The sequence below is a fragment of the Phyllobates terribilis genome, unplaced genomic scaffold (genome assembly GCF_046119375.1).
Source record: "Phyllobates terribilis strain yellow unplaced genomic scaffold, ASM4611937v1 Scaffold_2__4_contigs__length_985480577, whole genome shotgun sequence".
Classification (NCBI taxonomy): Eukaryota; Metazoa; Chordata; class Amphibia; order Anura; family Dendrobatidae; genus Phyllobates; species Phyllobates terribilis.
The window spans coordinates 113,954,400-113,982,327 of NW_027362762.1; the positions used below are offsets into that span (position 1 = coordinate 113,954,400).

At 47.8% G+C, this 27,928-nt stretch overlaps 2 protein-coding genes across 2 annotated transcripts in view; one reads left to right on the top strand and one right to left on the bottom strand.

Moving 5' to 3' along the window:
- Positions 1 to 1,064, top strand: part of BRCA2 (BRCA2 DNA repair associated) — a 90,223-nt gene extending 89,159 nt beyond the window's left edge. Inside the window, exon 26 of the mRNA XM_073662511.1 lies at positions 13 to 1,064. Coding sequence (XP_073518612.1) covers positions 13 to 510 — 498 coding nt within the window. The 3' untranslated portion in view covers positions 511 to 1,064. The remainder of the gene's footprint in view (positions 1 to 12) is intronic.
- Positions 555 to 27,928, bottom strand: N4BP2L1 (NEDD4 binding protein 2 like 1). Its single transcript, XM_073662513.1, has 5 exons — positions 27,582 to 27,928; positions 9,635 to 9,762; positions 6,862 to 6,950; positions 5,556 to 5,632; positions 555 to 2,441 (listed from the first exon to the last, which is right to left on the bottom strand). Exons 1-5 carry the CDS (start codon positions 27,764 to 27,766, stop codon positions 2,336 to 2,338), a joined length of 585 nt encoding a protein of 194 aa, XP_073518614.1. The 5' UTR covers positions 27,767 to 27,928; the 3' UTR covers positions 555 to 2,335.

The window sequence follows — 27,928 nt, forward strand, 5'->3', positions numbered from 1 at the left end:
TATCTTACTTAGACTCCAGTGCCAAAAATAAATAACTCTCAAGTGAAACACATGTCGACCCCTGAGGGTAACAATATGGTTTTGAGCGCAAGTAACGACATGGACCTGAAGACCTGCAAAAAGATGAAAGGGTTGGATTATCTAAGTCGAATACCGTCCCCTGCTCCTCTTACGCCAATGGGGACATTAGTATCTCCTTCGTTACAAAGGGCATTTCGGCCTCCTCGCAGCTCACATAAAGATGATCGTGCGTGTACCAAGACCGGTGTAAATACAGGGTCTTCTACCCCAAGTAAACTAGGAGGGTTTGTTGCTGATGAAGAGCTGGCCATGATTAATACACAAGCCCTTGTATCTGGGTTAGAGGGAGGCCAGAAAATCTCCACTTCAGACATTCAGAAAGCCCCCAACATCTGCCATCCCAGAACGGAAGAAGCCGTGAAGACTCAAGATATAAGTAAGGCACCATACCAGAGAAGACTGTGCCGGAAAAGAAAGCAAAAGCCCTGAAAGTGTCCTATATGCCGCGGTCAATAAGAGGCAGAGTCTGTATATATGTTTAATAAACTGTACATATATTTATAAAATCATTCTCTACAAAATCTGGTTTCTTATAAAAATCTGTGAATGTACAAGAAAGAAACGGAACATCTGTAAATATGGATCCAAGCAATACAGAAATAAAGAGGACGTCACAATTCTACAAGTCATCAAAATGGCTTAATATTGGTTAATAAGGAATGATTCAAACTTTTTTTTTCTTCATTTTTACTCTGTAAAATATACATATAATTATAAACCTCCCTCCCCACTGGAAAAATGTCATGTGTAAATCTACATGATTTAATTTCTCCAATGGGTCAAGCTTTATTTGCAAGCCTGTCTGCAGTAGTTTTCCATAGTTTTTGCTGCATTAGTGTGCAGATTTTATTTTGTTTTCTAGTGTTAATTGTATGTTCCCACGGGCCGAATACACTACAGATTTTCATGCAGAAATATGTGTTGCGTATTAGATTATCAGCAAAGTAGATAAGAAATCTCATCCACAGACGGGAAAAAAAAAATCTGCAGTGCGGATGTGAAATCTGAAGCGTGTGAATTCATGCTATAGATTATTGTGGATTTGATCCTTTACAATTCAAATGTTGAAATCTGCAACAACAAAAATGCACAATTTTTCTTGCTCAGAATTTTGCTGCAGAAAATCTTTCCCGTGGGAACATTGCTCACAGAGTCTTCCTTGGAAAAATGTGTATATAATCAGTAAGGATCCACTTCCTTCTGGTCAACAGGACAAACAGGCAATGCCACTCACACAAGGGCTGCATCTTCTGTCTGTTCAGACACACACAGCATATGCACATAGTACTGCAGCCCAGCCCCAGGGAGGGGAATGACGCTGCGCTGCAACCAAGATGTGGTACCATGAGTGTCACTGAGGGTACACACCTTTATAATAACATGATAGAACACTATAAATTTAAGGTATAACCCATGGTAATATGTACTGTATACCAGAAATGTGCATTTTACCCAGGGCTGGAATTACTTGTGTATGGTTATCACAAGGTGCAGTACCTGCTGCGACTGAGGTGACACATGTTGATGTGAGGGCACCCAAATCTTTCACCCTTGATCCCTAAACTTAGAAAGACCCAGCTGATGTCCCCATATTTACCTTTTATTTGAGCATTGTATGGTGATGTTAATCAATATATGGTGTATTTATTTAGGCACTAATAGGGTTCACTATGAGACTGGGGTGCAGAAAATACTACATGCATCACCACCCAACCTAAAGCGAGTCACATTTCACAAATGGAATTAAGCGGGATAGTTTAGTATTTCAGATATCACATATTTTATTCCTACACTGAACTTTTTTTTTTTGTTCTAAACACACTGGTTAGTGGTGTATTGTTAATATCACATGAATGTATGATTGGATTTATAGGAAGTGCTCGGACCGGAAGAGCTGGCCCTACCGCTGGGTCTCCTGTCCTGAGCGGACTGCCTCATGGGCATTTATGAAGCAGTTGGCCTACATCGGGAAAGATAGTGGTCGGGATGGGTCTTTCGATACAAGCACTGGTGGGAAACTGGCCAAACATCGAGCATTGCACTGATCTGTACACATTATTTTAACTTGTAAAAATCTGGACACTTAGTTGCTTTGAAGATAATGATGGCCACCTTCCAAGATGCTGGTCAATTGGATATTATGTGGTGGGTTTTAAAAAGTCATTGAATATGTGGTTTTCTGTGTGTGAGGTGGGTTTGCACCTTTCTTCTGGTTTTCTCTCCTCATACTGGTTTCAGAATCATGTATCCGTTTTTAGTTTGGCTTTTCTGCGTGGAGGACCATGTGGAAAGTGACATTGTGCTCGTAAGCGTTTTTCATGTGCTGGATCTTATCACTGGGAACACCGTGGCTATTCTTCCTAAACACGGAGAAAACAAATTATCAGACCCACCTGAGAGAATCTGTTAGGCTGAGTTCACATGATGCATTTTTAATGCGTTTCCGCGGCGTTTTTGCAGTTGCGGAAACGCATTAAAAACGCATGGTAGAAGGGAAGCAATGTTCCCCAATTGAAATCCGCATGTGCTGTGCCCATGATGCGGATTTTTCCGCAGCGTAAACGCGCTCAAAAATCCGCAGCATGTCAATTAATTTTGTGTAAACGCGGCGTTTTCGCCGCCATTGACTTGCATTAGAACACGCCAATTCCGCAAGACTGCATCTGTACTTGCGTTATTGGCGCGTTCTAATGTGCGGATGGTACCCGAGTGTGGAGGAGAGGAGAGTCTCATCCACACCCAGGTACCATTAAAAAAGCTGTAAAAAAAGAATAAAACAAAAAATAAATGTATAATTACCTTCTGTCGGCCCGCGCAGCGCTCCTGCTTGGTTCCCGGCACTTGGCAGTGAGTTGAAGGACCAGCGCTGACGTCATGTGACGTCAGAGTCATGTGACGCTGACGTCGGCAGGTCTTTCAATTCGAAGTTGCCGGCGAGGGAGAACGGATTGAGCAGGACAGTGCGGGTCATCAGAGGGTAAAGTATACATTTATTTTTTATTTTTACCATTCTCTCGGGTCACACTATATAAATCCATGCCGGTTGCATGGATTTATATAGTGTGACCAAGTTGTTAAGCACTTTCCAAGTGATGCTAAAATCGCCTGGAAAGCGCTTGTCAATCCACATGCGGAAACGCATGTGAATCCGCATGTATTCCGCAGGAAAAACGCATGCACAATCTGCATGCGTTTTTTCTGCCAGGGAGATGCAGAAATAATGCAGAAATTTTCTGCTTCATTTCTGCATCGTGTGCACATAGCCTTAGAGACATTTATTGAGGCACGATGCACAAGCTGAGGTTTCATTTTTATTTTACTAGAGAGAGGAAAATAATTCACTGGATGGCACCTTGGTCAGACACTTCTATACGGTGGAAATAATAATAATAAAAAAAAAAATTAGTCCTTGGTTAAAGTCTAACAAGTTCCATCCTTCTGTCACCGAAAACTAAACTGCGGCAGAGTTGGACAATTCTAGACAAAATCTCTGTGTTCAGCCTAAGTTTGTCTAAAGCATACGCCTTAAATGAATGTCTACTAAACCCACTGATATCAACGGGTTCGGCTGAGTGTCTACTGTGTATGGGGGTGATGGCCGAGGGAGATGTCAATCGCACATGTCTGATTTTGAACTGCCGATCACAATGTTCTTCCGGAGATGAGCCGCCGGTCGACGCGTCAGTCGCTGGCTTTCTTGTAGAGCACACAGGAGCGCTTGGCTGAATGAGAGCTGCTGTGTATGGGAGAGTCGGCTGAGATGGCTGTCGGTCACACAACCGGCCGAAGCATAATTCGACTGACAGCCATATAATATGTATGGCCGGCGGCTTTAGTAATGGTGATCTATGAGCTAGGCTCCAAGATTTTCCGACAGTGATAGATGATGCTGATCTTTTTAGCTAACAGAAGATTGCCTGCACTATTTATTAGTTGTGTAACAGTTCTCAGCCTTCTCCACTAAATTACCATGGTCCTATTCTCTAAAGATCTTGAAACTTAAATTGAAACAAAGGAAACTACAAAACTTGTTATAGTTACTTCCATATCTCCAGGATAAGCTGATGGGACTCCTGATAAAATCAATACGTAGTCCCATCATAGCTCCATGATCCCGAAATCAGCGTGAGGGTTCTCTCCCATTTGTGATGCAATCGGATGAGTTCAATCTGATTTTAAAAAAAAAAAAAAATCGGATTGCACTCGGCCGAATGTTAACCTATGGGGCAGCTCACATCTGCGATTATATTCTCATGCCGACTCGGCATGCGAAAATAATCACAGCATGCTGCGATTGCATCCGTGAATCGGATCGCACGCACCCATATAAGTCTATGGGTGCGTGTGAAACATCGCACTGCACTCTGATATCATCCGCGGGTGCCGGCAGTGGAGGAGATGGAGAATTTAATTTCTCTGTCTCCTCTGCAGTGATTTCCTTATGCGAGAGGATCGGAGCACTGACACTTGGCTCCTGCTCGCAGCAGAGCAGCAGCCAAGTGTCATCAGCATATCGCATCCGATGTGATCCGCTAGTATGTCTCCACACATTCACAAGTCCGTGTTCGGGCCACTTTCTACAGACCAATTGCAGGGCTCCTGACCTGGTCTCATTGGGATATATGAGGTTGTTGAGTTCGGGGCAGGAGAACCACGGTCAGTCCAAGGATTGCGGTCTGTACACTGACATGTGAATGCAGTCTAAAGCATAGCAGAGGTAAGAGTTTTCATCCTATTCCTCAATGCTATCCCCTCCTTCCAAAATAAGATTGTGGTTTTATCATATTTACTTATTCATTTTTTTGTTTGTATTTTTTGCAACTTTTTTACTTTTTATTCATGTATTTATTTCTTTGGCAATTTTACTGTTTGATGTACTCCAATATTTCTTTAAAGGGATTGTCCATCTTTGGGGGCTATTTTTTTTCTTAAGTGCATCAAATGATACAGCAAAAAAAATTAATTTCCACCAGATATAGAATAACTGTCCCACCTGTAGGACCTGCATCAATCTGTACAGTGAGGGCCTGATATCAACCATTCTGATTGGCGGTGGCATAACGTGAAGCTTGTGGGCCCCAATGCAACAGGGGCCCCCAACCTTCATGACTTTCTCATATAGGCCAAAGGGATGTTTTGGGTCCCCAGGCTCCAATGCCTCTGAGTGCGACTACAACGCTTGCTGACCTGTATCTCGGCCATAGTGACAAGATAAATGGTTGTGCGTGCCATATTTTTTTCCATTTCAGTTCAGTAGCTGTTTCAGTGAGTCATGGCTTGGTTGAAAGCCGTATAGATGTAGTATACATTCGAGGGGGTTAAAAAATTTATATTTTAAGCAAATTATACTAGATTTAGTTTAATGGATCTCTAACGAGCCCAAACTGCTGCGCTTCAGACGCGTTCTTTCATGTGGTTAGTTATGAGGACTGTATATAGGTGATGCATGTTCCTAATGTCTCCCCATCACATACCTGGCTAGTTCTCTCACATTGAACTTCCAGTGCGTATTTGGTTCCAGGAATATAACCCGATATCCGTTCTCAAGGGCCTAATGGTACAATGTATAAGGACATGGATTACAGATATACACTATTAGGTTGCTGCCGCCACATTGTACATCACATGTCCTTTTTTTGCCTAAATTACTTGTTACTTTTTACTCACCTTTTCTTTGTTATCCTGCTTTAAAAACTATTATGTATCCCTAAACCAATGAAAATGAGAGCTCATTCTGCAAAAAAAAAACCCTCATACCTCTGTGAAGAAAGGAATAAAAACATCATGGCTCTCAGTCGCCGGGTCTCACGGAGCGCAGCGTGACCCGGTGACTCTGATGAGCGATGACGTCAGCAACGTTACTGCTCTTCACCGTCTCAGGGAGAGGCAGCTGCTAAAGCCTAAGCCTCAAAACGAGCCTCCATAGGCTTTGGACAACTGACTTGGAGAACGTCGTGGGAAGCACTGGCCTATGTCGGACCTGCTTGGGAACTTTTTTTTTTTTTATAATAAATTGGTGAATGAGGGACAATGTTGGGGAGTGTTCTTTTAACTTGTTTTGAGCACGTTATTCTTTTTGGTACTGGGTTGGTAATTGGGGGGTGTCTGATAGACACCTCTCCAATACTAACACCAGGGCTTGATGACAGCTGTGTTTTTGGACAATTCACAACTGACATTAAACCCAACTACCATTAACACAATTGCTAACGCCCCAGAGCATCAGAGGAGCCGAAGCGAAGCGCTAGAATTGGCGCATCTAATGTGATGCTCCACTTCTGGGGTGGGTGCAGGCTGGGAAAGGTCTAATAACCATGGACCTTCCCAGCCTGATAATATCAGTTGTCTGCTTTGCTGCTTATAAAAAAAATGGGGGGGGGCACACTTTTTTTTTTATTAGGTTAATAGCTGTAACATTAGGTCAGCATACAAGGCACTAAAGTGTGCCAATTTTTTTTTTATAAGGTGTCCTGTTCTGAAATTAGATGTTTTTCAATCTAGCAAGAGTCTTGGCAAAGTTTACAAATCTTTAACACACAAAAATCATTATTTTCTGCAAGGCGTTTTATTCCAGTACATGTCACACTGATAACACCGGTGCTGCTTTTTCCAGTACTGGTATCATTGGGACGTGTAAATGGGGCCTAAGGCAGTAAACGCGAGACAGGACACCCAGGTATCCGAGCAGCGGTCTGTGAATGGGCTGAGAAAACAAATTATACATAATATGGATACTTAAATGGTATAAACATTTGGCAAAACGTTAGTCATTTATCTTACCATTACTGCATAGGGCTTCATATGCCAGGCCAGGATGTTCGTGTTATCTATAATGATTGGCGTCCTTCCTCTGCTCATTGCTTTCCGTGCTAGAAAGATAAAAAGTTCTGAAAATATTCATACTGCCGACTACACCAACCTCACAACGCAACCACTGGAGGAAAAGCGAGAAGTAGAAAATTGTGATGATGCCAACATTTGCCCACGATAGGGTATGTGCACATGTAGAGTATTTGTAGCGGATTTTTCTGCACCAAAAACAGTTAGTAAAAAAAAAAAAAAAAAAAGCTACAAAGAATAGGTGCATTGTTGACCTGTTTTTACTTGCAGTTTTTCCCCCATTTGAATGGTGAAAACCACAAGAATGCTGAAAAAACTGACATGCTGCTGATTAGAAAAAACAGAGATGTCAGAAATCTCATTCATTTTGCCGGTACTATTAAATACTGCATTTTTTACTACTAGAAAAATGTGTGGAACAAAAATGCAGCGTATGAACAAGTGCATATACACTGCTCAAAAAAATAAAGGGAACACTCTAACCCTAACACATCCTAGATCTGAATGAATGAAATATTCTCATTGAATACTTTGTTCTGTACAAAGTTGAATGTGCTGACAACAAAATCACACAAAAATCATCAATGGAAATCAAATTTATTAACCAATGGAGGCCTGGATTTGGAGTCACCCCAAAAATTGAAGTGGAAAAAACACACTACAGGCTGATCCAGCTTTGATGTAATGTCCTTAAAACAAGTCAAAATGAGGCTCAGTATTGTGTGTGGCCTCCACGTGCCTGTATGACCTCCCTACAACGCCTGGGCATGCTCCTGATGAGGTTGCGGATGGTCTCCTGTGGGATCTCCTCCCAGATCTGGACTAAAGCATCAGCCAACTCCTGGACAGTCTGTGGTGCAACGTGACGTTGGTGGATGGAGCGAGATGCGATCTCCTAGATGTGCTCAAACGGATCAGGTCTGGGGAACGGGTGGGCGAGTCCATAGCTTCAATGCCTTCATCTTGCAGGAACTGCTGACACTCCAGCCACATGAGGTCTGGCATTGTCCTACATTAGGAGGAACCCAGGGCCAACCGCACCAGCATATGGTCTCACAAGGGGTTTGAGGATCTCATCTCGGTACCTAATGGCAGTCAGGCTACCTCTGGCGAGCACATGGAGGGCTGTGCGGCCCTCCAAAGAAATGCCACCCCACACCATTAGGCTGTGTGCCCACAATGCAGAAATGAAGCAGAAAATTTCCGCTTCATTTCTGCATGGCCTTGCCAGTAAAAGCGCATGCGGATTTTAACACGAGTTTCTGACATGCGGATTTGCCATGCGTTTTTCTAATGCATTGAGTAGGCAATTCTGCATGCGTAAACGCACAAATAATGGACATGCTGCGGATTTTTCCGCACATAAAATCTGCTGCGGAAAATTCCGCAGCATGGGCACAGAACATGCGGATTGTCATTGGGGACCATGGGGCACATATTACCAAGAGTTTTTCAAGCGTTTCCGCAGCAGAAATGCTGCAGCAAAAACGCATTGTGGGCACGCAGCCTTACTGACCCACTACCAAACCGGTCATGCTGAAGGATGTTGCAGGCAGCAGATCGCTCTCCACGGCGTCTCCAGACTCTGTCACGTCTGTCACATGTGCTCAGTGTGAACCTGCTTTCATTTGTGAAGAGCACAGGGCGCCAGTGGCGACTTTGCCAATCCTGGTGTTCTGTGGCAAATGCCAAGCGTCCTGCACGGTGTTGGGCTGTGTGCACAACCCCCATCTGTGTACGTCGGGCCCTCATACCACCCTCATGGAGTCGGTTTCTAACCGTTTGAGCAGACACATTCACATTTGTGTCCTGCTGGAGGTCATTTTGCAGGGCTCTGGCAGTGCTCCTCCTGTTCCTGCTTGTATAAAGGCGGAGGTAGCGGTCCTGCTGCTGGGTTGTTGCCCTCCTACGGCCCCCTCCACGTCTCCTAGTGTACTGGCCTGTCTCCTGGTAGAGCCTCCAGCCTCTGGACACTACGCTGACAGACACAGCAAACCTTCTTGCCACAGCTCACATTGATGTGCCATCCTGGATGAGCTGCACTACCTGAGCAACTTCTGTGGGTTGTAGAGTCACCTACATGCTATCACGAGTGTGAAAGCACAACCAACATTCAAAAGTGACAAAAACATTAGCCGGAAAGCATTGGTACTGAGATGTGGTCTCTGGTCCCCACCTGCAGAACCGCTCCTTTATTGAGGGTGTCTTGATAATTGCCAATAATTTCCATCTATTGTCTATTCCATTTGCACAACAGCATGTGAAATTGATTGTCAATCAGTGTTGCTTCCTAAGTGGACAGTTTGATTTCACAGAAGTTTGATTTACTTGGAGTTATATTCTGTTGTTTAAGTGTTCCCTTTATTTTTTTGAGCAGTGTACTTTAGAATCCAAAGTCCGCTTCAAGGAAGGTTGATATCTTGTGTGTGTGTCTGCAGGTGTAATGTGTTGGTGTCCAAAACTTTTGTCCATATAGTGTATTTCCATATATATTAAGGCGCTTATGTGACACCTAATTTTACCTATGGCCTAACATGCACTATGGTCATGTGCTGGACTGAGGCAACTGTGCCCATTAATTGTCATATCTTTATTTCTGGTTCAGAGGGCTGCAAGGACTAAAAAAAATATATATATAAACCCAATATGGAAAAATACGTAAATGGGCTGGCACACACAGCATTGTGTATAAGGATATAATATGTAGGATCACCTCTCTTCTGGTTCCACTTGTGAGCATCTTGCAGCAGATCAGGATTGTAGATGTAGGATCCGTCTTCCATTATGAAATAGTCGTCGGTGCTAAACACAAGTGCGCTGGGAAAATCTCTCTTCAGTTTCCTAGAAATGGAAAACGGAAGAACTCATCAAGAAATGTCTTGTACATGCAAGCGCTCAGCTCTGCCATGCATCATGCTGTCTGACATCTTATTCCCTCATTCTCCCAGTATCCTCCTCCCGATCTGGAGAACACCACGCGCTTCCTTTACCATTAACTCCCAGACTCGGATCTATACATCAGTGTATAATAATAACCTGACGCGGTTTATCAACCCAGTCTTCAATTATGCAGCTGCATACTCGCAGACCAAGATAAATCATACTGCAGCAAAACAAACCTAAAAAAAGACATTTTCTATATTTCTTCCAGAGCCTCAAGGTGGATAATAAATATTTAAAATTAGACATTATACCTACGACCATATCTCACAGCTGATTGTTTTTATAGGTTTTTATTGAAATTCTAAGAGAACTTGCACTGATCATGCACAGGATAGATGTGGGCTGTCATCTGGCTGTGCAGTGGGCATCCCCTTTAAATACTAAAATCCTGTCTTCAAATAAGCCAAGCGGTGTCATAATAGAATATACAAGACTGAGAAATATGCAGAATGTGGAAGAAGGCTGGAAATGTGATTATATCCAGAAAGCAAAGATCGTTGTCCATAGACTCCTCATTAATGTGGCTGTGCAAATAGATGAGGCAGAAGAGCAGAAATAAGCCTGCCACTCACCCATAAAAACTACCATAGTAGCAACAAAGTGGCGCAGATAGCCATATTTTTGTGTTTGGTGTGCCAGTGCTCAATGATAGTGGCCTATTAGCTCCAAACTACTTGAAATTTCCCATCAGCTCTTAGGCTATGTGCACATGGAGTGTTTTTTGTGCGTTTTTGATGTGGTAAATCCGCATGGTATTGGCCCCAAAAACGCATTACAAACCTTATCCCAGCATTTCCTATGAGTTTTTGCAAGATCTGTGCACACGATCAGGATTTTTCCTTACTGAATTTCATGTGCTGAAAAAGAAGCAGCATGCCCATTCTTTGTGCGTTTTTGCCTGCATTTTTCCTATACAATAGGTTGGAAAAACTGCATGGCAAATCCGCAGGCAAAAACAACGCATGAAAATGTAAAAAAATGCAAGGAATTTCCGCAACGTTTTTGCTGTTAAGAGATGCAGAACCTTGCAGAAACGCTGCAGAAATTTCTGCAAGCAAATCCTGAACATGCGCACATAACCTTAGAGTACGAAGAGCAGCTCTGGAGCACAGACTGCAGCTCTAATAAATAAACTGGGATGAACCTGAGGAATGGGAGCAAGTGACTGGAAAATAAAACAAAACATGATGGGCCCCTTGGATATCAAAACTCTCAGCAAGAGAAAAACGGTTCTTCATGTACATTGTTGATAACATGGTAAATGCTGAAATATCTAATTATTATTATTGTGTCCCAGCAGGGAGAAGATGGAGGATATCTTGATATATACATGTTTATTATGTATGTTCAGAATAAAACAAGGACCTTTCAACTCTACCAAGATCAGATTTAGTAAATACTTACATTCCATATTAAACAGTAATGCTAAGCATTAGCGATGAGGGAATCAATTCACAGGACCCTGGTCGGGGAGCCCTACGACCCTCCTCTTCTGATTAGGGTTGTTGTGACGTCATGTATGTGGCACAACGATGAATGTTGCACTGGATCTACAAATCAGGAAAGACGCTGGGATGCCGGCAGGTAGGAGGTTTGAGGGCTCCATCCGGCAGCCACAGACCACTGATATGGCTGCTGTACCAGCAGTGCTGCTAATCGATTCTCACATCTTTTCTAAGAACTCCATATTGTGCAATTCCTTTGTTTTTGTGCATATTCTGTACATCACCATTTTGTGCACTTCCTCCTGGAAATACATGAATAAATTGACAACTGTGCAATGCTCTCACCCTAAATCCTTCAAAATTGTCCAGTATGATGTCCTAAAGCAGCCCTCCTGATATCGGAAATTAAACAAAGTACATTTTAATCAATAGATCTTGGAATAATAATAATTTCCACAATTGGATGTGTTTAAATAAAATGTTCCTGTGCTGAGATAATCTTATAAATGTGCCCCTGCTGTGTACTGTGTAATGGCTGTGTCTGACCGTACAGGAACATGGTCTGATCATACCACAGCTCCTGGGCAGGCGAGGAAGCAAAAGAGTATACAGACAGGACAGCAGGGGATCACAGATGGTTCTTTCTTTGAGGTGAAATATGTTTTTAAAAAGGCAGGGAAATGTTTTGCCTCACAGAAAGCAGCAGATGTGATCCCCTGCTGTCCTGTCTGTATACTCTTTTGCTTCCTCCCCTGCCCAGGAGCTGTGGTATGATCATGGTCAGACACAGCCATTACACAGTACACAGCAGGGGCACATTTATAAGATTATCTCAGCACAGGAACATTTTATTTAAACACATCCAATTGTGGAAATTATTATTATTCCAAGATCTATTGATTAAATGTACTTTGTTCATGGGAAAACTCCTTTATGTTGTCACTTCTCTGATAAACCTAGATGTCTTCTGTTTCTGGTACAGGAAGTAGCTGTCTGCCAGACTCCAATATCAACCATCTGCTTTTTCTGTCACTCAGAACGTGACCTAATGTTCATCCACCAGAAATGGATCAATAATACATACTCCATCGCCCATACTGGGGTATACCATACATTAAATGTTGAGAGATCTTCAAAACTCATCCCCCTAAAAAACTGCTGTACACAGGGATCTCCCAATTTCTTGTGGTCTGCATTATACGCAGGTTTTATTTATATGTAGATACTTTGTTTTAATGCTTCCAGTTCTTTTGATTGGGTGAATAGAGGGTCTGTACGAGGGTGATGACACAAGAAGCAGGTGCCAACCTGTGCCGTTCAGGACTTATTGCATCTGTGCCACTAGAGTATTTCTTCATATCCTATGTACTGGATTTTTGCAGATTGCCTTACAGATCCCCCTTATGTGATGGGAGATCTCGTGCCTACACCCTTGGGAATATTTGGGTTGACAGTTATGATGGATCATAGCACCGAGCAGTATCGGGCTACGTGACAGCCTGAGGATAGAAGCAGGAGTACTAGTCAGTAATTGTTGGGTGACTGATCAGTGTTATTTTGGGGTATTAGATTAGGAGTTTCTGGATAAAGATTGTCGCTTTGATATTTGTTCCGATCCTGTCCACACAAACATCTTTCATCTTCACTCCCGACCTCTTGTTCTCTGCCGTAATAACATCTCTGGAATTCAATTATAAATCACTAGAGGAGAATGAATCAGTAGAAGGTCAATATTCCCGAAATATCACAGTGACATGAGCATTGTGCTCAAAATGGCTACAAGCTGCCAGAAAATGTCACCTGGTGGACTTCACATTTGTAATGAGAGACGACAAAAATAAGGGAATTTTTGGAATACATAATGGCCTCATTTATCACAATGGTCTAATAGAGAAGCGACCAGAGCTCAGCTTTCATCTACATAAACTGCTCTTATAAGAACAGTTTGGCTTCTAATGATAACAAAGGCATTTTTGTTTTTAAAAGACGGTTTTAATAAATCAGCATCTATAGTATTCCTCAGCGTTATTGACGGCCACTATTACGTTGACACGTAGCCTCTGACCTGACCTGGGAGGCATATACTGATGGTGAGGCCGCCATTGTAACCCAATGATACCCAGAGATCACAGTGATGATGGTAACATAAAGGGGGCGACTCCAAACACGTTCGATGCCACAGTCAAAATGGACTACAATATCTAAAGTGGATAAACTGATTGGATTGGAGCTGGCTTCAACAATGACAGTTGTGGAAAGAGCCTGGCTGTGAATTACAGCAACACTTCTGACGCCATGTTATAGGGAACATTGCACTGTACCTATAATATCAGTATATGAGAAATATATGTTATATTGCAGGAACTAATATCCATTTATGACAGATATATCTATCATTAGTAGTTAAGGGGTGAAAGGTGATCTGTCAGCAGCATATTACTCCTAGAAGCTTGAACAGCACGAAAAAATAGTGTTTGGCTACTAAGAACCTTGAAAGACTACCTGATGAATCGGTCTTTGTCAGTAGGATCAAACCTCCTAAAGCTGTCTATATGGCACACAGGTCATATAAAGCTGACTAAAATGATACCTTGATATCTGTGATCCGATGTCTTATTCCATATTATAAATATTACCACTTTATTTAAACAGTGGTAATAAGTCGTGGGGTACAGTCCCTCTACCAACATGATTAACTTCTTCCAGGTTAAGACATCGGTGTAAGAATCCAGCAGGTGTGCAGTCTGTAGAGTCGGGGCGACTACGCCTCATTTCTCGGCCATGTCTTGATGCCGGTGAAGCTACAATGGGACTGGCTAGCTCCACTGTTTGGGAGAGCGGATCTACCACTTTCGACTTCTTACTGATTCATTTAGACAAGCTGCTCCAGGCCATTAAATGACCGTCTATATACAAGCCAATCAGCGGCCGTTTACTGGACTGTTTACACTGGCCTACAAAACAGCGATGAGGACAGAACCAGCACTAATATAATTGTCCTGTCCCCATACAGCATTATGTTGCTGCACATCTGTATACACCGGACTAGGTGCTAAGGCTAACAATTTTTATATTGGTGTTTTTCTCGATCATTGGGTGATATACGCCCTTGTGGTGGTTTTTACACTACTATTAATTTATAGTGATATGGGTTGTTTTTTTCTTTTTCTTTACAGCTGGGAAAGTACATAGACCCTTCTGAAGAAGCCATTAGGTGAGACGCGCGTAAAAGGGCTGTGTGGTAAGCCAACTCTTATTTGTTACATATGTTTTTTCTCTCCCTCTATGAGTAACAATTGTTTTTTTACTGTCAAGACTATATTTTAATACTGATGGGTTACATCTTATTAGTATTTCTATATATTTAGCACTATGCACTTTTTGATAGGACTTCAGAATTACATTGCACTTTAGTCAAACTGTGTTATACATTTCTTTAATAAAAGACGTTATTATTTTTAATCATAAATTTATACTTCTAAAGATTTGAACAATATGATATTACATATGTGATTCTCTCATTTTGTTTTTTATTGTGTTTTTTTTTGGGTCTTCTCATGTAATCAGGATTATGCTTACATATTAACATCTGAGATACCGCATCTTTTCCTGGGCTTATTTTCCTGTTTTTCTATGTGTGTTATGTATTTTAATCATGTCTAATAAAGATGTAAAACAATATGAAATTATTTCTCAGGTAGCGACACCTTCTTCTTTGGCATTGTGAAAGTACATATACTGGGCACATGGGCCACAAGTCGCTCGTTGGGAGACACTGCTTTCAGCTTTTCTTAGTGAAACATTTTTGGATACAATAAAAGTGTGTGAAAATAAATGTAATGGAAGAAAACCAATCATCTTGTAATTTTCAGGTAATTCCCTTTTACATCTGTAAGTATCAGAGCACTTGCACGAGGCCATCAGTACAGTAACACACCTTATCGGTCTGATAGCGTCAGACACGTATTAGTGAACCTGCCAGCTGGGTGGCACAGACCAGTTTTTATTATCTGTTCCCAGCTGGTATTTTCACACTCGCCAGCTGAAAACTGAAATATCTGTATATGACACACGACAAAATAATATTCCTGAGCTTCTGGCTGAGAAATCTCATTGTTTACTCTGTGTTTTTTTTATTATTAAATATTAACTTGCATTACAATTTAATGTGACTGTAACAGACACCATGGACCCGTCCTGTGCATGTGACTATGACTAGGACATCGCTTCTCTATTTATCACGTCCCGGAGTTATACTGGTGAAATGCAAACACATGACATACAGTAAATGACGAGGGTCCGCACTATGTCATATCGCAGGATAAAACATCATCTGATTACACCGGAATGTGGGTTCTAAGTCCCCCGTTTGTCATCACAACCTCGGTGCTTATTTCAGTGTCTAGGAGGCTGACGGAAAAAGTTGACGACTGTTGCTCCATTCAACTTCCTGTGAGAAGTAGGGGGGCTCTGGACACCTGGTCTAATGTCTATACGGGGCTCAAAGTAAAAACATTTAAAAGATTTTCCTCGTGCTAGGATCTGATATTTTTTATAAGGCTCAGTTCACACGTTGCGTTTTTGTTGCTTTTTTTTATTGCAAATTAAAAGCTACTTTTTGCAGAACCAGCAAAAGCGATGAGGTTTCAGAAATCTCATGCACACACATTAGTTGTTTTTTTTTTCCTGACTGAATTGGAAAACTGCTGCTTATTCTAAAACTGCAGCACGTCACTTCTTTCTGCGTTTTTTTCACCCATAGAAAGCAATGAGAAAGTGCAAAAACGCAGCAAAAAACATTGCCATCAGTTTTTGCTGCGTTTTTAGTGAAAAAAAGCAGGTACAGCAGGATGTAAAAGCCATTTATTTTTGGGATTTTCTCTTAAACCATAATATCTTGGTGTTCGCGCCTGAGATGACAGTAAGGAATAGTACAGTTAAATTAAATTAGTGATGTAGTGTGTTAAAGACGGATTTTGGTAAGACCTTACCTGTAAAATCCTTTTCAGCGATGGAAGGAAGGGAGACACAGTCATTACTAGTGGGTAGGCGGAGCCCACATAGGATAGAACACCTCAGATTAAAAAAGAGTGTTGTCCGGCCCCTCCAGCTTGGGCTCCTCCTACTCCAGCTCTCCAGTCCGTACACAAGCTAAGGAAGAGCAAGTATCACCAGCGGAGCAACATAACCCCTTCTGAAGAACTTCAGAGAAAAAACAAGAGACAGGTTATGCATATAACAGAAAAACCACACAGTCCCAGGTACTACTCACTGGACCTGACCACTGCGATGAGCTGGCAATGCTGGAACAGAGCCTTAGCGCGCCGACCTCAGCCCAGATAATCGCCATCAGAGAAGGGTCACGCTGCATCTGAAAACACAACAACACACTTCTGCCATGGCAGGGAGCTGTGTCTCCCTTCCTTCCTACGCTGAAAAGGATTTTACAATTACCAAAATCCGTCTTTCAGCAGCAGATGGAAGGAAGGGAGACACAGTCATTACTAGTGGGACGTCCCAAAGCAGTCCAAAAATTAAGGGTGGGAAAAAACCAACAGAGGCAGAATCCCAACAACCTAGAAAAATGCGCAACTAGCGCTAAATACAAGTTAACGATAACTTAAACTACAGCCGCCTGCAGGACCCTACGTCCTAAGGCTGCATCAGCGGAAGCACTGACGTCCACCTTATAAAACTTTGTAAAAGTGTGGACGGAGCGCCAGGTAGCCGCCCGGCAGAGTTGAGCTGCCGAGGCCCCTTGATGAAAAGCCCACAATGAACCCACAGCTCTCGTGGAGTGAGCTCGAATCTTAATTGGACAAGATTCGCCCTTGAGTCGGTAAGCCTCTAAAATGGCCGACCGAATCCATCGAGCTATAGTGTCCTTGGAAGCTCGTTGACCACGCCGACGACCTGCTGGAATCACAAACAGAGTCCGATTTCCGAAAACCTTGAGTAATAGACAAATAGAACTTCAAAGTCCGCACTAAATCCAATGAGTGCAAGGCCCGTTCCTTCGCATTCCTCGGTTCCGGACAGAGCGAGGGCAACACAATATCCTGGTTAACATGAAATTGTGACACCACCTTAGGTAGAAAGTCGCCCCGTGTGCGAAGCACCACGCGATCCGGGAGAAACTCCAGAAAAGGAGGCGAGCAAGAAAGAGCCGCCAGTTCAGAAACCCTTCTCAAAGAGGTGACTGCCACTAAAAAGGCAACCTTCCAAGAAAGCAAAGAAAGGCTAACGGAGTCCATAGGCTCAAAAGGCCCATGTTGAAGAGCCTCCAAGACCAGATTGAGCCGCCAAGGGGACACAAGCGCCTTCCGCGGCGGAAACTGACGGGTTACCCCGCGAAAAAAGGAACGAACGTCCCTACGCGAGGCAATAGCCTTCCGAAACAGCAAGGACAAAGCAGAAACCTGACCCCTCAGAGTGCTAACTGCCAAACCCTTGTCCAGGCCATACTGCAAAAAGGCCAACAAATTGGGAATGGAAAAAATCCTCGGGTTCCTTGAAGAACCCGAACACCATGAAAAAAAGGCCTCCCAAGTCTTGTGATAGATCCTAGTAGTGGCAGGACCCCTGGCAGCTCGCAGAGTGGCAATGACTTCGGCTGAAAAACCTTGACGAGTCAAGATTTCGGTCTCAAGAGCCACGCCGTCAAATGCAGAGACTTCAGGTCCGGATGACGAACGGGCCCTTGGGTTAACAGGTCCGGGCGAAGAGGGAGAGGAAGTGGAGGCGCAGCCAGAAGCGACACCAGCGTCGAGAACCACGTCCTCCTTGGCCAGTCTGGGGCTACTAACATAGCCGGGACTCTTTCCAGTCTGATCCGACGCAACACCAGAGGAAGTAAGGATATCGGCGGGAACACATAGATTAGCTCGAATTGGTCCCACGGAGCCACCAGAGCATCCACCGCCACAGCCTTCAGGTCCTTGTACCTGGACATGAACGTCGGTAACTTGGTGTTGAACCTTGATGCCATCAAATCCACTTGAGGAGTTCCCCAACGGGAGCACAGCTGTGCAAAAATTTCTGGGTGAAGACTCCATTCTCCGGGATCCACCTTCTCGCGACTGAGGAAGTCCGCCGTGATATTCTGAACTCCCGGAATGTGAATCGCAGAGATGGCTGGCACCTTGGCCTCGGCCCATACCAGGATCCGAGACACTTCCATCATAAGCCTAGAGCTCCTCGTTCCACCTTGATGGTTGATATACGCGACCGCCGTCGCGTTGTCTGTCTGCACTCGGACTGGCAGACCGTTTAAAGGGACCGTCCAGTGTTGGAGGCAAAGGAAAATCGCCCTCAATTCCAGGATGTTGATCGGCAGGACAGACTCTTCCGACGACCATACTCCCTGAATCCAGAGATCGTTCCAGACACCCCCCCAGCCTGACAGGCTGGCATCGGTGGTTATGACCGACCACCTCGGAAGGAGGAAGGACTTCCCCAGGGATAACGCTTCCGGACGTAACCACCATTCTAGAGACTCTCGCACCCTGTGGGAGATGATGACACTGCGATCCAGCGAAGCCTGTGATCGATCCCAACGGTTCAGAATGAGCATTTGGAGAGTCCTGGAATGAAATTGGGCAAACGGAAGTACCTCCATTGACGCCACCATCAAACCCAAAAGGCGCATACACCTTCGAAGGGACATTGCTGTCGAAGACTTCATAACCTGTACATGTCGAAGAAGACTTGCTTGCTTGTCTGGAGGCAGGGACACCACTGCTCGTACCGTGTCGAAATGCATCCCCAAAAACAGGATTGACTGCGACGGTTCCAGAGACGACTTCTTCCAATTGACCAGCAACCCGAAGTCCTCCAGGAGCTGAAGGGATAGATTGCGAGCCGTCACCGCCTCCTCCTTTGAGGACGCCACAATTAAAAGGTCGTCCAGGTAGGGAAGAACCGTAACCCCCTGTCTTCGAAGGATCGCCATGAGAGGTGCCAGAATTTTTGTAAAAACTCTGGGCGCCGAGGCCAACCCGAATGGTAGGGCCACAAACTGGAAATGGTCCTGACCTATGGCAAAACGAAGGAAGCGTTGGTGGGCCCTTCCGACGGGAACATGCAAATAAGCGTCGCGAATGTCGATTGACACCAAAAAGTCGTTCTGCGACAGGGCCGCCACAACCGAGCGAAGCGACTCCATGCGGAATTTCTGGGTGCGGACATGCCGATTCAATCTTTTGAGATCCAGAATGGGGCGAAATTTGTCCTCCTTTTTGGGGACCACAAAGAGGTTTGAATAAAACCCTCTTCCCCGGTCCTCCGGCGGAACCGGTACCACCACACCCTTCTGCAGAAGGGAATCGACCTCCTGCCGTAGAGCGGCAACTAGCTCGGGCTCTGACGGAAAGAGAGATCGGCAAAACCTGTCCGGGGGTCGAGAAAGAAACTCTATGAAGTAGCCTGCTGACACAACCCGCGTCACCCAGGCGTCCGAAACGCGGGACGCCCAAGTCGATTCGAATTGGAGCAGGCGACCCCCCACTCGAGAGCCCTCGAGTGAAAACCTGGCGTCAGTCCGCCTTAGCGGGCTTTTTGTCAGCTTCCCGCTTGTCTTGACGGAAGCTCTGTTTCCAGGGAGTGCGGGATTTCTGAGAAGCCTTTTTTCCTGAAAAAGAGGGACGACCCGATCCCCAAGAGGGCTGACCGGACCGTCCCCTGGACCGAAAGGGCCGCCGACTACTACCGGCACTAGGCCTGCCCGACGCAGAAGCCACAGTTCTTCGCTGTGGTAAGGCCGCTTCTTTTGCCTTTGCCTTGACAATCAGCTCCGTGAGGTCAGATCCAAATAACTGACCACCCTTGTAAGCTAAAGATAGCAAACCTTGCTTGGAAACCGCGTCCCCGGTCCACTGAGCCACAGTGCTCTTCTGACTGCCGCCGAGGATTGCGCCCTGGACAGCAGTGACGCGGTATCCAAACCTGCATCACTGCCATATCGGGCCGCATCCTCCAACAACTTGAAAAGCCCATCTACCTCGGATAGCGGGGATCCATCCTGCCACGCCGTCCGTAGATGGTCCAACCAGCTTAGGGAAGCTTTACAAGCACACATGGATCCTAGCACCGCTCTGAATCCATGACCCGCGGCCTCGTAGATGGATTTCGCCGCCATCTCCGCTTTTCTGTCCAGCGGATCCTGCAGACTCGCCTTCCCTTTAACAGGCAGTAATGAGGATTTGCTAAGCTGGGATAAAGGGACATCCACTTCAGGAGAAGGAATCCAATTATCAATCAACTCCGTGGAACACGGATACAGTGCCTCAAAAAAACCGTGTCCCCTGAAAACGTTTATCTGGACACAGGCGTTCCTTCTCCACTGCCCCATTAAGCTCATCCAGAGATGGTAATGCCAAGCGCGACCTATGCGACTCCTGAAACATCCGGGCCGACTTACCAGGACGTCTAGTTACCTCCTCCGGAAACTGTAACGCCTCCCTCATGGCTCCAATAAAAGCCTCTGCACGGCCCAAAAAAGAGGCAGAGTGCCCCAGCCGATCCTCCTTATCCGAATCGGACATCTCCCCATCTGAGCTTGAAGGGGAACCCTCCATAACAGATCTCCGAGTCGCTGCGCGGGGAGGGCAGCACCGGCCTGTGGCGCTTCCTGCCATGAGAGGATCTAGCTGACACCCAATAACCTAGAAGGTCAGACAGGCCATCAATAGAACGAGTGAGGGCCTCCATTTTGACCACTGCCCCATCACCGAAACCCCCGACCGCTGCGCTTGACGCCGTCGAGGACTCCTGCGTGTCAGACACGCGAGACTGATCCTGTAGCGGACCTGGGAGACGGTCCGCACCTCCTGGACCCTGATCTGACATGCCCTCACACAGTATATGGCAGGTTAAACCTGTCAGTAAGTAGGACAGTGTGGTTTCTTAAAAGAAAGCTGAAGGGTTAAAGCTCTTAAAGAGAGAGCTACCCCAGCTGACCCCCAATTAAGGGATAACCGCCTAATAAGGGGTTAATGTCGCAGACTCCCCACAACCTCTGTGAAATGAAAAGGATGTGCGAGCCCCAGACAAAAAAAGGAACCTCTATATGAGGTAATAGCTGCAGGACAGCACAGTCTGCCACCTTATTGTGCCTCAGAAAGGTGCCCTGCGCTGAGGGGGTGAGGGGTTAAGCTTCTGCCCTGACAGGCAGAAGCGACTCACCCAGCTGGCCGCGGTGCAGTGTTCCTTCGGTCTGTCGGGAGGAGAGGAGAGTGAGGAGCCCGATGGAAGCCGTTCAGTAATGGCCGCCGCGCTGTGAGGAGAGAGAAGCCGGAAGAGGAGGGGCAGGAGAAAGCGCGCGCTCAGAGCGCTTCCTGCCCGCGAAAGACCGGGAAGGCGCGAAGCCACGCCCCCCGCCGGCTTCAAAAAAAGCGCGCGCGACTCCTCCGCTCCTGCCCCGCTTCCATGTCCTGCAGGCATCCACCTGCGGACAAAAAAACACAAGTCACCACATGAATACATGTAGCAGCGGCTGCCGCAGCAGCCGCTGAAGCACTCAAAACACATTAACATGCTGAGTACTCACCCAGCTGAGCGCCACAGGGACTCCCAGGGATTTGTGGCGCTGTGCCCAAGCTTCCCCCCAGGGCGGAGAACGCAGTGACCCCAGATGCGCGGTTTGCGTCCCCGCCAGGGAAGCATCCCTCATCCCCCGGGGCCGGCAGGGTTCTGCAGGGACCTCTCTCAAAGGGTAATGCAGATCCGCCAAGGGAGGGGTGGGGGTCCAGCAGCGCTGAGACCCCTGAGACCTCAAGACCACGGGGGTCCAAGTCTCTGTCCGATAAAAATAAAAAAAATTTCTGAGGAGCTGCTTCCAGCAGCGACCATCCTCTGTGACCTCAAATTTTAGACTGGAGAGCTGGAGTAGGAGGAGCCCAAGCTGGAGGGGCCGGACAACACTCTTTTTTAATCTGAGGTGTTCTATCCTATGTGGGCTCCGCCTACCCACTAGTAATGACTGTCTCCTTTCCTTCCATCTGCTGCTGAAAGTAATCATTGCCTGAGCAATTAAACGGCCGACCAATGTATAAAACTAAACATAGCCTGACCAATGTGTGAAACTGAACAATACCTGACCATCTCAATGACCAACCAATGTGGGAAAGTAACCAGTGTCCGCCATACAAAATGCCTTGCCAATGTCTTAGGTAAACTATTCCCGACCAATTCAACTCCCCCCGCTGTTGTTACATTTGCAGTTGTGTATTTTTTCATTCAGAATAGTCATTTTTTTCAGACAAAAATATTTTTCCATTAATAATTTGATCAAATTGCCTTTTTTTCCAAAAATGTTTCATGGTTTCACATACGTCTTGCATTGGTGGACTAACACATCGTGCTGTTCATGCTTGTGTGGTGGAAGCAAAGCTAAAATTTGGGATCCTGAAAAACGCAGAAAAAAAACAGCAAGAAAAGCAACAAAACCTGCTTTTTGTCTGCAGTTTGTTTTTTTTACTGCCAAGAGATTAGGTTTTGCCTGCAGAAAAAAAGAAACGTGTGAACATAACCTAAAAAAAAACCAAAGGATAGCATATCTTCCATAAAAATCTATACTAAATGCAGAAAAGTATTGGGAGACAAGTATTAATCATTGAATTCATGTTTCTTATTCAGTCCCATTACCACAGGTGTATAATGTCCAGCCCCTCGCTACCCCCGTGTATAACGTCCAGCCCCTCGCTACCCCCGTGTATAACGTCCAGCCCCTCGCTGCCCCCGGTGTATAACGTCCAGCCCCTCGCTGCCCCCGGTGTATATCGTCCAGCCCCTCGCTGCCCCCGGTGTATATCGTCCAGCCCCTCGCTGCCCCCAGTGTATATCGTCCAGCCCCTCGCTGCCCCCAGTGTATAACGTCCAGCCCCTCGCTGCCCCCGGTGTATAACGTCCAGCCCCTCGCTACCCCCGGTGTATAACGTCCAGCCCCTCGCTACGCCCGGTGTATAACGTCCAGCCCCTCGCTACGCCCGGTGTATAACGTCCAGCCCCTCGCTACCCCCGGTGTATAACGTCCAGCCCCTCGCTACCCCCGGTGTATAACGTCCAGCCCCTCGCTACCCCCGGTGTATAACGTCCAGCCCCTCGCTACCCCCGGTGTATAACGTCCAGCCCCTCACTGCCCCCGGTGTATAACGTCCAGCCCCTCACTGCCTCCGGTGTATAACATCCAGCCCCTCACTGCCCCCGGTGTATAACGTCCAGCCCCTCGCTGCCCCCGGTGTATAACGTCCAGCCCCTCGCTGCCCCCGATGTATAACGGTCCAGCCCTTCGCTACCGCCGGTGTATAACGTGCAGCCCCTCGATGCCCCCGATGTATAACGTGCAGCCCCTCGCTGCCCCCCATGTATAACGTGCAGCCCCTCACCATGTTGTCTGGCTTTATTAACATGTGACAGAATGGCTGGGGGTAAAGATCTCTCTGATACCAGCGCGGTTTTGTAATAGGACGTCACCGATGTAACAAGCTCATGAAATTTCTTCTCTCCTAAATATTCCACAATCAACCGCGAGTGAAATTATTGAAAAGTGGAGGAACCACAGCAATTCAGTCATGAAAAGGAGACCACGTAAAATTACAGAGGGGAAGGGGGGGGGTCACTGAGTGCTGAGGAGCAGAGGTCATAAAAGTCACCAGCGCTCTGCTGACTCCATAACTACAGAGTCCAAACCTCCTCTGGTGTTAACATTAACATGAAAACGGGCCCTGCCGGGAGCTCTATGACATTGGTCAGAAAGCTGCATGCAAGCCTTACATCACCAAGCACAATGCAAAATGTCGGATAAAGTGGTGTAAAACCACCACCACTGGACTCTGGAGCAGTGGAAATGTGTTCTAAGAAGTGATGAACACGTTCTCTATCTGGCATCTGATGGACAAGTCTGGGTTTGGCAAATTCTAGCAGAACATTATCAACCTTACTGCATTGTGCCAGCTGTAAAGTTTGCTGGAGGCGGTCTAGACCCCTTAGTGACAGTGTATGATGCCACCTACGGCTATGTGTACACAGTGCATTTTTGATGCAGTAAATCCGTGTGGAATTGGCCCCAAAAACGCAATGCAAACCTTCTCCCGTGATTTCCTATGGCATTTTGCAAGATCTGTGCACATGATCAGGATTTTTCCTGACTGAATTTCATGTGCGGAAAAAGAAGCAGCATGTCCATTCTTTGTGCGTTTTTCCTATACAATGCATTGGAAAAAAACACATGGCAAATCCGCAGGCAAAAACGCACAAAAAACACATGAAAACGCTGCGGATTTTCTGCAAGCAATTCCGGATGGTGCGCTCATAGCCTAGTCATAAGACGGACCACAAGCCGTGTCAGACGGACCCCACTCAGTCAAGTGTCCGTCATAATGTCATATCAGAAAAAACACAGACTGAAGAATGTGTCTCTGTAAAAGTGACAGAATCTGCAATAGAGAATGGAGAGAATACTGAAGCCTTACAGACTAGCTCAAATGCACAGGGGCAGAGCAGTGTGAACGCGGCCTAAACCTACCGCACACAGGGAGTATGGAGGGTTAATGCTAGGATACTGCTGGCACAGAGTGTCTGACTTACATCAACATCACTGCACCGGCCAACGGAGATCATCTCCAGAATCATTTGCCTTGGCACCACAGTGCCCGTATCTGCCAAGCCAATATTTGGCATCTAAAGTTTTATGCAAATTTTTGTTACACCCTGTAGTTGTATATGGCTATACCCCCCCTCCAGCTGTATATGGCTATGCCCCCCCTCCACAGCGCCCCCTGCAGCTGTATATGGCTATGCCCCCCCCTCCACAGCGCCCCCTGCAGGTGTATACGGCTACGGCCCCCCCCTCCACAGCGCCCCCTGCAGGTGTATACGGCTACGGCCTCCCCCCCTCCACAGCGCCCCCTGCAGGTGTATACGGCTATGCCCACCCCTCCACAGCGCCCCTGCAGCTGTATATGGCTATGCCCCCCCCTCCACAGCGCCCCCTGCAGCTGTATATGGCTATGCCCCCCCCTCCACAGCGCCCCCTGCAGTTGTATATGGCTATGCCCCCCCCTCCACAGCGCCCCCTGCAGCTGTATATGGCTATGCCCCCCCCCCCCCCCTCCACAGCGCCCCCTGCAGGTGTATACGGCTACGGCCCCCCCCCTCCACAGCGCCCCCTGCAGGTGTATACGGCTACGGCCCCCCCCCCCCCTCCACAGCGCCCCCTGCAGGTGTATACGGCTACGGCCTCCCCCCCTCCACAGCGCCCCCTGCAGGAGTATACGGCTACGCCCCCCCCCTCCACAGCGCCCCCTGCACGTGTATACGGCTACGCCCCCCCCCCTCCACAGCGCCCCCTGCAGGTGTATACGGCTACGGCCTCCCCCCTCCACAGCGCCCCCTGCAGGTGTATACGGCTATGCCGCCCCCTCCACAGCGCTCCCTGCAGGTGTATATGGCTATACCCCTCCTCCACAGCGCCCCCTGCAGCTGTATACGGCTACGGCCCCCCCTCCACAGCGACCCCTGCAGGTGTATACGGCTACGGCCCCCCCTCCACAGCGCTCCCTGCAGGTGTATACAGCTACGGCCCCCCTCCTCCACAGCACCCCCTGCACGTGTATACGGCTATGGCCCCCCCTCCACAGCGCTCCCTGCAGGTGTATATGGCTATACCCCCCCTCCACAGCGCCCCCTGCAGCTGTATATGGCTACGGCCCCCCCATCCACAGCGCCCCCTGCAGCTGTATATGGCTACAGCCCTCCCCTCCACAGCGCCCCCTGCAGGTGTATATGGCCATGCCCCACCACCACCACAGCGCCCCCTGCAGGTGTATATGGCCATGCCCCACCACCACCACCACAGCGCCCCCTGCAGGTGTATATGGCCATGCCCCACCACCACCACCACAGCGCCCCCTGCAGGTGTATATGGCCATGCCCCCCCACCACCACCACAGCACCCCCTGCAGGTGTATATGGCCATGCCCCCCCACCACCACCACAGCGCCCCCTGCAGGTGTATATGGCCATGCCCCACCACCACCACAGCACCCCCTGCAGGTGTATATGGCCATGCCCCACCACCACAGCGCCCGCTGCAGGTGTATATGGCCATGCCCCACCACCACCACCACAGCGCCCCCTGCAGGTGTATATGGCCATGCCCCACCACCACCACAGCGCCCCCTGCAGGTGTATATGGCCATGCCCCACCACCACCACAGCGCCCCCTGCAGGTGTATATGGCCATGCCCCACCACGACCACAGCGCCCCCTGTAGGTGTATATGGCCATGCCCCACCACCACCACAGTGCCCCCTGCAGGTGTATATGGCCATGCCCCACCACCACCACCACAGCGCCCCCTGCAGGTGTATATGGCCATGCCCCACCACCACCACCACAGCGCCCCCTGCAGGTGTATATGGCCATGCCCCACCACCACCACCACAGCACCCCCTGCAGATGTATATGGCCATGCCCCCCCACCACCACCACCACAGCGCCCCCTGCAGGTGTATATGGCCATGCCCCACCACCACCACAGCGCCCCCTGCAGGTGTATATGGCCATGCCCCACCACCACAGCACCCCCTGCAGATGTATATGGCCATGCCCCCCCACCACCACCACAGCGCCCCCTGCAGGTGTATATGGCCATGCCCCACCACCACCACAGCACCCCCTGCAGGTGTATATGGCCATGCCCCACCACCACCACCACAGCGCCCCCTGCAGGTGTATATGGCCATGCCCCACCACCACCACAGCGCCCCCTGCAGGTGTATATGGCCATGCCCCACCACCACCACCACAGCGCCCCCTGCAGGTGTATATGGCCATGCCCCACCACCACAGCGCCCCCTGCAGGTGTATATGGCCATGCCCCACCACCACAGCGCCCCCTGCAGGTGTATATGGCCATGCCCCCCCACCACCACCACAGCGCACCCTGCAGGTGTATATGGCCATGCCCCACCACCACCACAGCGCCCCCTGCAGGTGTATATGGCCATGCCCCCCCACCACCACCACAGCGCCCCCTGCAGGTGTATATGGCCATGCCCCCCCACCACCACCACAGCGCCCCCTGCAGGTGTATATGGCTATGCCCCCCCACCACCACAGCACCCCCTGCAGGTGTATATGGCTATGCCCCCCCACCACCACAGCGCCCCCTGGAGGTGTATATGGCTATGTGCTCCCTTTATACACAGCCGGGCGCCCCCCATTACTCCCGGCTCCTCTATACATGGCGCCCATCACTCCCGCTCTTACTACCTGGCCAGGCTGCTCTTGCCGGAGCCCGGGAGCCCCCGCAGCAGGTAGATGTGCTTGGTAAACCTGGAGGGCGGAGGAGCGGAGCTGGGCCGGGGATGGTGCGGGGGTCTGCTCTGCGGCTGCCGGTGGGGGCGCCGCTCATCCAGGCGCAGGTTCCCAAAGGAGTGGATGAGCCGCTCTGCCATACTGCTCCGCTCCGGCCAGCGCTCCCCGCTCCCTCCGGTGGCCGGGGCTGGTACTACCGGAGGATGTCAGGCAGCCGTCCGGGGCGGTGTCACAGCGGGGAGGGGCTGTTCTCCGCTGAGTGAGGCGGACACTGCCCGGCGTCATTACTACTGCAGGGGGAC

Bases quoted from the DNA above. Each gene is read 5' to 3' on its own strand.
- N4BP2L1 (XM_073662513.1), bottom strand. From the start codon at position 27,766: ATGGCAGAGCGGCTCATCCACTCCTTTGGGAACCTGCGCCTGGATGAG. The intron at 9,763-27,581 runs GTAGTAAGAGCG...TTCCATTTCTAG, and splicing joins GGCAAGAGCAGCCTGGCCAG to GAAACTGAAGAGAGATTTTC. The intron at 5,633-6,861 runs GTAAGATAAATG...TTGTACCATTAG, and splicing joins TGAAGCCCTATGCAGTAATG to GCCCTTGAGAACGGATATCG.